The sequence below is a fragment of the Tenrec ecaudatus genome, chromosome 10 (assembly GCF_050624435.1).
Source record: "Tenrec ecaudatus isolate mTenEca1 chromosome 10, mTenEca1.hap1, whole genome shotgun sequence".
Classification (NCBI taxonomy): Eukaryota; Metazoa; Chordata; class Mammalia; order Afrosoricida; family Tenrecidae; genus Tenrec; species Tenrec ecaudatus.
In genome coordinates, this window is record NC_134539.1 from 44904621 (window position 1) to 44916240 (window position 11620).

At 48.1% G+C, this 11620-nt stretch overlaps 1 protein-coding gene across 1 annotated transcript; it reads right to left on the bottom strand.

Annotated features, from left to right (window-relative positions):
* Positions 1-10881: 10881 nt before the first annotated feature.
* LOC142457922 (small ribosomal subunit protein eS27-like) lies at positions 10882-11230 on the bottom strand. Its single transcript, XM_075559010.1, has one exon. It carries the CDS (start codon positions 11205-11207, stop codon positions 10953-10955), a length of 255 nt encoding a protein of 84 aa, XP_075415125.1. The 5' UTR covers positions 11208-11230; the 3' UTR covers positions 10882-10952.
* Between the last annotated feature and the right edge of the window lie 390 nt (positions 11231-11620).

Below are 11620 nucleotides of genomic sequence, written 5' to 3' on the forward strand. Positions count from 1 at the left end.
ATGATTCCTTCTGAGGATTTTGAGAGAGGTGCTATTTTGTGCCTGTCTGCTAACTGCTTGATTGATTGTATTTCTTGTGGTTGAGAGATGCGCGGCCGAACATACACACAGTTAACCATTTTCATGTACAGCACAGTACCTGACGAAATTCCACCGTGCAGCCGTGCCCAGCTTCTTTCTCTGAATTGTTCTTCCTCTATTAACATAAATAGCTGCCCTGAAGTGCCCTATCTAATCTCAAAAGTTGTTGTTGCAAATCGATCCCTTATAGATAGTTCTTAGAAGAGCACAATGCTCAAGGCAGACATTCTTTACTAATTAGCTAAGCTATTGTTTGCCTTAAACATCATTATCATTGGATGCACCTGACTCCAGGGGGCTGGGGATCTTCTCTGTTGACTACTTCCTCCTTTGTGAGCGAGGAGATAAACTAAGACCATTGTAGGTACTCAGCCAGCATTTAACATCCTCCTCCCGATTAATGGTTTCTGTTCCCGCCTTCGTACTACACCCCTAGGAACAGCGAGGCAGCCTGGGGGCCCAGTTAAGCATCTCATTGCTAAGCCCTACGTGCAGACAACCCGAGACAATTTTGGACTCACAGAAAGCCTAGCAAGACTGGAGAACTGCCCCACGTGGTTTCCAAGCCCTTTCTTGGTAGTGATGAGGAAAGATTCGTTGGGAGGGAAGACTGGAGTTTAGTTTTAAAGGAAGGCTAAGGATGATTTTACCGATTTCCAAACAAGGTGAAGTCCCAATCCTCCGAAAGTTTATTTCGTGTTTCAACCATCATCTGGTAATCATAGCCTAGACTCTCCACACGATTAGCTCTGTTAGGAATTTTCTCGGCGAGGAAAGCCAAGGGCAGAGTAGGGAAAGGCCGTGCAGGTATTGGGAGCAGCTAGCAAAGACATGGAGGTAGAGAAGGGCAGCCAGTAGGAGCAACAGGTGGCTCCTGGTGTCCGGGGACTGTGGGACACAGAGGGCTTTACCGAGGTCTTCCCTGTCAGGGTCGTTTGAGTACCCTTGCACATGCCCTTGCACTTGGGCATCTCCCTTCTTTTCCTTAATCCCAGCCCTGGGCCAAGGAATGTGAGATGCCTTTGCAGAGCCCCAGGGCCTAGATGGTTCCAGACTGGGCTTTGTACTGAAACCATTTGAAAACTTGTCCAAATGCAGAATTCCTCCAGAATCTGATTTTCTACAGGTGGGGCCTTGGAATCTGTGTTTCAAAATTCCTCCAGAAGGCTCTTGCTTTTTCGGAGTCAGTCCCAGTCAGGGCCTTGGGAAGTATTGAACATAGCCTTTCAAAGCCAGTGTATGCTGGTGGTTCACAAAACACTTTCTCATGCACAAAACTGAGTTCATTTTTCTTTTTTTCATGAGCAAGAGCCAGGTGACACAGATCCTTGTGTGCCATGCTAAGAAGTCTAGAGCCCTTGATGGGGTTTGGGTTGTGGAGTTATACCTGCAAGCTACTTTGACTATTTTGTCCAAAAACACCCATTCCCTCCTCAGCAGTGGGCATTCATCTCCCGACATTCCTAATTCCATCTATGGGAGATCTAGGTTTGACATGGGAGTCAGGCTCCCTCAGTTTGAGGCCAGTCCCCTCTGTCACTGCCTCCCCTCCAACCTGCTTCTGACTCATTTCTCTTTCTCCTGGTATCTAATCTCTTTTAATCTCCCGGCTCCTTATGCAGATCTGTGAAAGGAGTCAGGGCTCCGTAAATGTTTGCGGAATGAATCACGGATCGGAGGGCACCTGTGTGCAGGACCTCTTGAATTTCTGTCTCCCTCCCCGGCCTCGGAAAGATGGCAGAATAGAGCCCGAACGGCCAGCCAAAACTAAAGCCTGTGGGCTCTTGCTCTCGCAGTGACCGGCTGTGGTGCATGGCCAAATCCCCACAGACCTCCTGGGCCTGGGTGTACTCCTCTGTGAAGCAAGATCGGCAGCATCCGACCTGCCTGAGTGAAGCCCCTGGGTGGGGGCAGGAGCAGGGAGCCAAGTTGCTAAGACCAGTTATATGTCTCTGCAGAAAGCCGTGCCAGATCTTTGTGAAAGACCATGGCCTTGAAGAGCCTTCGAAGTCGTTCTGCTCAGCGGCACGCAGGGTCCCCACGAGTCAGAAAGAGGCAGGGAAAGGAGAGGCGTGCCTGATACTCCCAGAGTAGTTGTGAGCCAGGAACAATCTATGCTGAGAGAGGGCTTGGTTAATGTGCGTGCTGCAGCTTCCCAGGGCAGGCTCCCGCTCAGTCTCTGCAGTAGATGATCCTGTGTGGACCACGGGCCATATCCTCCACGGGTAAAGTCCCCACAGAGCACAGGTACATTTGGGGGTTAGTTTACAGAGGGTCGGTGGTCGGGCTGGGTGTCATTCAAAGGGGTCTCAAGACTCTTAATAGAGGGCTTCCTAGGCCTGAGAGGTCAAAGGAGGGAAGAGGGTTGAGGATCAGCACACCACAGTCTCTGTTCTCCGGCTGGTGCCTCCTCTTGACTGACCCCTGTTAGACCCCAGACTCAAAAGTTATTACTGAAGGAACCCATAAAGGCCAGCTTCTTCTGGGCACAGAGCTAAGTCTACGGGTCAGAGGGAAGGCTTCTGGTATTGGGACACTACCCAGCTTTGGTGTCTCTCTGTTTCAAAGGGTTCTCCTGTTGCGGTTGGCTCTCGGCAATCCCTCTTGGTTCATCTGACTCACTCCTAACGGGCCCAGAAGCTTCCTTCAGTCTCACCTCCTCCAACAAGCCTTCCTGGAACTCCCTCCGTCCCCGTGTCAATAATTCACCAAGTGAGCTAGCGTTCCCCCTCGGCCCACATCTGGAAACCTCATCCATCACCTAACGCAGGGTCTATGCAGCATGAACTTCAATAAGGGTCTGCTGCCTTGAGCCGAGCCCTGTGATCCCGAGGCTCAGGGCTGAATGGGCTTCTCTTCTATCAAACCTTCACTGGCTGCCGTTTTCTCTGGGCCACAGGTAATGGAATCCCTTTTCCCTGCCATCGGGGTGACATATCCTTGTCCTGTCTCTGTCCTTGTCCTCTTGACTTTATCTCTGACCTCTAGCGTCCACACAGGTCTATCTTGTCAGCGTGACAATTCCTGTCTTACACGTCATAAGGTGCCTTGGGTTCATTCTCATTGTGTTTGTGGTTTTTTTTTAGATAAGCTTTTGTTTTTTGTGATGCAGGCAATAGGGTCCTGGTTTAGGGAACTGACAGTGTTACAAAGTCACGGGAGAATCTGGATGCACAACAGCAATACTCACTCTCCTCCTCCCCATCCACACACACTTATCTCGCCCATTACTGAGATAATGGGCCGATGCTCTAGGTCAGATAAGCCTGCAGTTCAGTTCTTGCTAGAGCTGGTTCCTAGCATGGGTTTCAGAAAGCGCTGGAGGCTCAGGGTGGATTCGTTGATTCCTTTCACTAGCTGTGACCTTGATGGAGACTCTCTTTCTGGGAAACACTGAAAGCCCTATGAGGCATTTTCTGTAATCCCTCCAAATGGAAGAGCCGAGACCCTAGGCCAGTAGGTAGGATTGTTGGTAGTACCCTTGGCAGTTCACCTGGTGCCATCATCAGCCTTCTTGACGTAGATTCCATGTAGCCCAGGTGGGATGGTTACATTTGAGGGTCTATGGGTGTTGAATCATTAAGAAGAAATCCCAGATATTTTCATAGCACAGAATCCTCAAATATTCTTTGTGCTCAACATTACAAAAGAATCAAACTCCCTACCACTCTGCTGATCGCATGCACGAAGAAAGATATCAGTATTAAAAAACACAACTCTTTAGAAATGAGTGGATAACTGGATGCTGATACAATAAGGCTCCTTTCTCATCATATATATATATATATATATATATATATATATATATATATATATATATAGAGAGAGAGAGAGAGAGAGAGTTTTATGCATTGAAGCATATGTTGAGATGAACAGAATCTGCCAAGCAGTTTCCATGCCTGTGCACAAAGTTTCCGAAGTCAGCCTAACATCAGGGCAGTGCCCTCCGGCCCCGCCCCAGAATCCAGAATGTTCACAGAAAATAAAGGAACCATTTTCCCAATCCCTCAACAACAACCAAAAAACCAGCCCCCTGCCATCCAGTCAATTCCGACCGATCGCTTGGAACTGCACAGCACGGAAGCCCAATCTGAAGCCTTAGAGTAGTTGTGGGCCCTGGAGCTGCTCTGTGACACTGGACAAACTCCTTCACCTCCCTGAGCCTCAGTTTTTTCCATGTATGAATTTCCTACCTTGAAGGGTCATTAGAATGGGAAGAAAGAACTATGCATGTGCTGCACAGCCCACTGAGTTTGGCACACCCAGTAGGCCTGTGGCAAGTGAGCAGAGAGAGGAAGGAGACTGAACTTTGTGCTCTCTGGGAGGTAGGAGGTGGTGGTGAGCAGCCAGCGACAGTGGGTCTCCATCAAGACTCACGGGTGGGCAGTTGAGGCCAGTCTTAGGAGCCTATTAGGGTACTGACCATGGTGAATCTGGAATCTTCAGGATCTGAAGAAGGGAAGCATATCTTGCTCATTTGGGTGCCAAACTTAACTCTTCAAAGGATGGCGGTGCCCCAGGTGGTCAGACTTCGTGGGTCTTGAGGCTGGAAGCAGTCTGTCTCTTCCAGACTGAAGGGAACACAGACCGTTAATGGGGCTGCAGTGGTCATGCCTGGAAAGCCAAGGCTCTGTGGGCACCTTGTCCTCAGCTCACCTGGCCTGCTTGTGGCTGAGGTGCTGGAGAGCCTGCACGGCAGCTTGAGGAGGCCACTGCATTCTCCTGAGGGCTGTGTGTCAGGGCGGGCAGAACTCAGATATTCAAGGTGGGTTTGCAGAGGAGTGGGACATTCTTTGCTTGGGTGAGCAAGAGGACCAAGGTTTGGGTGGGGTCAGATCGTGCCCCAGTAGAATGGGCTTTGCAGAGGTCTTCCCTGTCAGGGTCATCTGAATACCCTTGCACATGCCCTTGCACTTGGGCATCTCCCTTCTTTTCCTTAATCCCAGCCCTGGGCCAAGGAATGTGAGATGCCTTTGCAGAGCCTCAGGGCCTAGCTGGTTCCAGGCTAGGCTTTGTATTGAAACCACTTGAAAAACTTGCCCAAATGCAGAATTCCTCCAGAATCTGATTTTCTACAGGTGGGGCCTTGGAATCTGTGTTTCAAAATTCCTCCAGAAGGCTCTTGCTTTTTCGGAGTCAGCCCCAGTCAGGGCCTTGGGAAGTATTGAACATAGCCTCTCAAACCCAGTGTATCCTGGTAGTTCACAAAGCACTTTCTCATGCACAAAACAGTTCATTTTTCTAATGTCTTTCTGAAGTAGATGAAAACCAACTCAAATCCTTTGCCCCTAAGTAGATAGTGACCCAATGGGTCAGAGTAGAATTGCCTCTTAGGACTTCCATCGATGGAATCTTTATCTCAGAATGCCTCTGCATAGTGAATAAGACACAGGTAAACATCTTTCTGGTATTCTCTATTTCCAGTCAAGATCCATCTGACTTAGCATGATCACCCTCCTGCTGAGCCCACTTCTGCGTCCAGCTTGAATTACGATCTGGTTCCTGTTGATGAAATGCTACAATTTTTTAATTTACTTCAGGATCATTTTACGTTGCATATGAGAAGAGGGGACTTCAAAAAGTTTGTGGGAGAGTGCCATAACTGTTTCATTCCATTTCTCTAAATCCTTCTTGAAGACTGTCACATCTTTCGCTCACAGCCTGGAGTGGGTTTGACCTACGGACTTTTCAGCCAGCGATGCAGTACTTTACCAGTGCACCACCAAAGCTCCTTGTGACGGAGCTGAGAGTTTTTCTTTTCTTTTTTTTAAATAATAATTTATACCTTTTTATTAAAAGATCATTTTCTTGGGGCTCTTACAGTTCTTCTAACATTCCATACATCAATTGTATCAAGCATATTTGTACATAGGTTGCCATCATCATTTTCTGGACGTTTAATTTCTACTGAGCCCTTGGGATCAGCTCTTCTTTTTTTTTTTTTAAACATTTTATTAGGGGCTTATACAACTCTTACCACAATCCATACATATACATACATCAATTGTGTAAAGCACATCTGTACATTCTTTGCCCTAATCATTTTCAAAGCATTTGCTCTCCACTTAAGCCCTTTGCATCAGGTCCTCTTTTTTTCCCCTCCCTCCCCGCTGCCCCCTCCCTCATGATCCCTTGATAATTTATAGATTATTATTTTGTCATATCTTGCCCTATCCGGCGTCTCTCTTCACTCCCTTCTCTGTTGTCCATCCCCCAGGGAGGAGGTCACATGTAGATCCTTGTAATCAGTTCCCCCTTTCCAAACCACTCACCCTCCACTCTCCCAGTATTGCCCCTCACTCCCTGGTTCTGAAGGTATCATCCACCCTGGATTCCCTGTGCCTCCAGAGCTGAGAGTTTTTCAAAGAGGAAAATCAGGCCAGTGATCATTGGCAGAACCAAAGAACTATTCATTCATTCTTAAAAAAATTTTCTCTTTAAAAAATTTTCTTTCAGCAAACATGGATTAAATAATTACTGAGGCCTGGTGGCATAATGGCTACACATTGGGTGGCAATCCACAAGGTCAGCAGTTTGACTCCACCAGCCATCTCCCTGGGAGAAAGGGCTTTTTGCCCCTGAGAAGAGTTATAATCTCTGAAATGTACGGGGGCAGTTCTTCCCTGTCTATAGGGCTGCTATGAGTTGATAGAGACTCTATGGCTGTGAGCCTGGTTTTTGGTATTGGGCCATATCTAAGCAGCCACAGTAGTGCTAGGAGTTGAGTGTGGGACTACTCACCACAGAGCTGGTGGTTCAAACCCAGCACTTGTTCCAAGGGAGAAAAATGAGGCTGCCTGCTACTATAATGATTTATAGTCTCAAAGACCCTCAGACACAGTTCTATTCTTTCCTTTGGGGTCACTCAGAGTTGGCATTAACTCTCTGGCAGTGGATTTGTTTGCTTGTGGCCTCCTCAAGGGGCTTGCCACCTATTAGAATATACACAAACTCACACTTACACAGGCGACATAAACCATAAGGCTGGAACAGTAGGCTGGGGCTAGGGTGGGAGAAGATTCCAGGATGAAGTCTTGGGCTGGGTTTCGAAGGACAAGTGGAATCTCATCATTTCTGGAATGACATTTTTGTAAAGGAAGCTGCTTACACAAAGTTCCAAGAAGGTATAGTGCCTCTAGGGGATACAGAGTTTGTGGAATTATTTGAGAAGAGGCTGGATAGGCAGACTGAGCTGTGTGGCTGAGTTTGGTGGATTCCTTTAGGCAGTGGGGCAGGAGTGACACCAGATTCCTGATTTAGACCTCAGTGCTACTTAATTCACTGCCATCGAGTCGATTCTGACCCATAACAACCCCATAGGACGGGGCAGAACTGTCTCTGTGGGTTTCTGAGACGGTAACTGTTTATGAAAGTAGAAAGCTTCTTCTGAGGACCGGCTGTTGGTTTTGTTTTTTAATCATTTTATTGGGGGCTCGTACAATTCTTATCACAAGCCATCCATCCATCCATCATCCATCCATTGTGTCAAGCACATTTGTTACATTTGTTGCCATCATCATTCTCAAAACATTTGCTTTCTCCTTGAGCCCTTGGTATCAGCTCCTCATTTTTACCCCTTCCTCCCTGCTCCCCCCTCCCTCATGAACCCTTGATATTTTAGAAATTATTATTATTTTACACTGTGCAACATCTCCCTTCACCCTCTTTTCTGTTGTCCGTCTCCCAGGGAGGGGGTGTGATCGTTAAGGTTTATTGTGCCAACCTGGCCAATAAACATGTGGGGTTAATTGAAGGGCAGAGAGATAAATGGCTTGGTAAGCCTCGCCTTTCTAGTTCTCAGGTTTCTTGCTTTGTGATGGTTGGACCAGGGTACAGCTACCTTAGCCAGTTCCCTGCTTCAGCTGGCAAGGCTCACTTCCTGTAAGACATCCCTGAGGAGAAGCCACATGGACCTACCCCGATGCAGCCTTGGGTGCTGGAGCAGCTGCACGGAGCCCCCTGCCAGTGCTGAGATGCTTACATGTTCACTGATTCAGCTTTCCTCCTGCAGTCGGCATCATAGTGTGTGTTTTGTGAGACTGAGGAGTACTTTGTAGATCAGTGTCAGACATATGGGCTAATGTTGTACTTATGGGCTTGGACAGCTCTGGGTTGGGATGCTTTCTTAATGTACACTTACCCTTTATATAAAACTCTCTTATACATATAAAGTTCTATGGATTTGTTTCCCTAGTTTACCCAGACTAACACAGGGGATTATATGTAGATCCTTGTAATTGGTTCTGCCTTTCCACCCCGCCTTCCCTCCACCCCCCTGTATTGCTACTCTCACCACTGGTATTGGGGAGTTCATCCGCCCTGGATTCCCTGTGTTTCCCGTTCCTATCTGTACCAGTGCACATCCTCTGGTCTAGCCGGATTTGTAAGGTAGAATTGGGATCATGATAGTTGGGGGAGGGAGGAGGGGAGGAAACACTTAAGAACTAGAGGAAAGTTGTATGTTTCATCGTTGCTACACTGCACCCTGACTGGCTCATCTCTTCCCTGCTACCCTTCTGTAAGGGAATGTCCAGTTGCCTACAGATGGGCTTTGGGTTCCCACTCTGCACTCCCCTCATTCACAATTATATAATTTTTTGTTGTTTGATGCCTGATACCTGATCCCATTGACACCTTGTGATCACACAGGCTGGTGTGCTTCTTCCATGTGGGCTTTGTTGCTTCTGAGCTAGATGGCTGCTTGTTTATATTCAAGCCTTTAAGATCCCAGATCTTTTGATAGCTAGGCACCATCAACTTTCTTCACCTCATTTACTTATGTACCTGCTTTGTCTTCAGAATCCTTTGGGGAAGGTGAGCCCACAGTTGGTTTTGAACAGCTAATCTTGTGGTTAGAAGCCCCATGGATTCTCCAATGTTACCAGGAGACCTTGGTTTAGACCAGTGCTTCCTAAAATTCATGTCCCTGTGACATGGGGATGTCATCAAAATACAGATTCTGATTCAATGGCTGGGGTGGGTCTGGGATGCTAAAAGTTTTCAAGGTGTGGTGATGGATTATATGAAAAGACTGGGCAGATAAAGGGGAGAGGTTACCACAGGCATGAAAAACATCAAATGTGTGTAAACTCACGTCTGATAATAATGGCCAAGAAGATGCTCTCTGTTGAAGCATGAGAAGCATCTCTGTGGTTTTTCCCTAGGACAAGGGTCTCATTCTCTCCTGCTGGCCTGCCCTCTCCCGGGAGTTTCCCTGGTGGGGAGCCTCCTGCAATGGATCTAAAGCTGCCTTGCATCGTGTACCAGACAGGCCAAGAATCTGGAGCTGAGACCACGTTCCCCTTCCAGGTCTCTAGCTGGTTACTGGCAATGAGGTCCCTCCATTCCTTTTTATTTTCTAATGGGGTTTTAGTTTACTTTTCTCCTTTTGATATCTATGATCAGGTGCGGGAGAGGTGTGCAGTCCTTTATTTCATTGTTTCTATCGGACCCCCCCCACTCTTAGCAGACCCTCCCTGTTGGCCCCCATGAGTGTCTCTGCTTATTCCTCCAAGTTGGACACAGTCCATCTTCAAGTTGCTGTTTGGAGGGAAGGAGATCTGCTTCCCGCTGCGATCGGACTATGGGATGTTGACTTGGCTGCAGGTGCTGTGGGAGCTGACCTTGGCTACTGATGCACGGCTCCATGAATCCACTGTATTTAAGAGCTTTAGATGCAGCATGCCATTGGATGTTTATATTTTTTGGAATAGTTGTATTTCTTACAATGAATAAAAGTGGGTTGAAAAAATGCAGAAAGATGTGGCTAAACACACACACACACACACACACACACACACACACACACAGAGACAGAAGGAAAGAAACGGAAAAAGGAAGAATAGCATCAAACATGACACTGGGGAAGGGGGTTCCCTTGGAGGCTCGCCTTAGAAAAGGAGGCTGTTGCTTTCCAGTCAGGTTTTGGAAGGTGACCCCTTCAGTGCGGGGTTATGCCATCCCCTGTACCGCTTCCACCCAGAACAGAATAAAGACAGGAGCCTTGGGGGAGCACTCGACTGGGACCCACAAGGCCGTGGCTCAACCTTCACAGCTGCTCTGAAAGGGAACGACGAGGCTGGCTGCTCCCATACGAATCCACATTCTCAGATGGGGTCGCTTTGAGTAGGAATCCACCTAATGGGACATCTCCTCAGATGGCCATCCCAGCATCTGACATGAAGCTGTGCTTCCGGGATCACCACAAGCTACGGACAGTCCAGCAGAAACGGTGCCTCCTGTCTGTGCCATGCTATGAGAGCATGCCCCCCAGCACGGGCCCTACAAGGGGACCAGCCTGGGCGGTGGTTTGCTGTTACTATTTGTGAACTCTTCATTCTTGTCATCTGCTAGTAGAAGGGAGAGTTGCCAGACGTTTGGGGGGTGGGGGCAGTGGGTGGGGGCGGTTTTGTGTGTGTGTGTGTGCGCGCGTGTGTGTCGGGGTGGAAATCGTGGGAACATTTACATTTGAGAAAATTCCATTCATTGATTTAATTATTTCTGGGAACTCAGGAAAGACCACCATGCTCCTTTAGCCATGAGAACCCTGGAAGCCCCGGAAGGAGCAGCCTGTGAGCAATCGTGCACTGCGTGGCTGAGTATCCCCTCTGTATTTCATGGGTTCGAGACGCTCAATAGCGCTATACTGGCAGCATACGGTGCAATTAACCCAGGGTGCAAAGAATTAGAACCGGAGGGGCCACGGTAAATCTTGCCGTCGTCGCCTTGCCATACTTACCCTAACGCGTCTGTTCCCAGCTTTTCTTTTCCCTTACCCAAGTCTCAACTCTACGCACTTCGTTTTCTTTTTTTTTTTTTATCCAAAATGGGTTTATTAGAATGGCTTCCCACTCATCTCGACTCCGGGCCTTTTAGTGCTGCTTCCATCTGAAGGAGCATCCTTCTGTGAGCCTTGCTTTTCCTCCTGTAGGCTGACAGAGGACAGTAGAGCAGCCAACACACAAAACTACTGTTTGTGCGTGGCTGAAGACCGTGGTGATTTTATAGCAGCCTGGGCATTTGACATCCATGAAGTAGGAATTGGGGCTCTGCACCAGGCGCTTCTTCTTGTGTTTTCTCTTCTCCTCTTCGGGAGAGGGGTGAAGGAGATCCTTTGCGAGAGGCATGATCGCCGAGCGGTCGTCAGCGCCGGAAAAAGGCACTTCGTTTTCTTTAGTGCAGTTGCAATTAGCCCCATATTCAAGTCTGCTTCCTGCTTTTTCTGCTCAGCATTGCAGCATAAGTGTTTTTCCCTGCTGTTACGCAGCTCCTCACAGTCATGCTCATGACGAGCCGGACCCCAGTTTCCTTAAGGCTGGCTATGGGGCCTTTCAGGCACAGGAGGCTATAAAGAAATGGAATGAGCAGCGTTGCCGCTGGGAGTGCGAGATGCTCCAGTCCTCTGGGGAAAGCTAGTTGGCATTAAGTTTCGCAGACCAGAGCCCTGTTGACTCCCGAAGAGCTAGTCATTCCATTCTGGGAATCTCCCATAAGTACCTAATCCAAAGTGCAGACCCAGAGTCCCTCACCTAGACCAGAA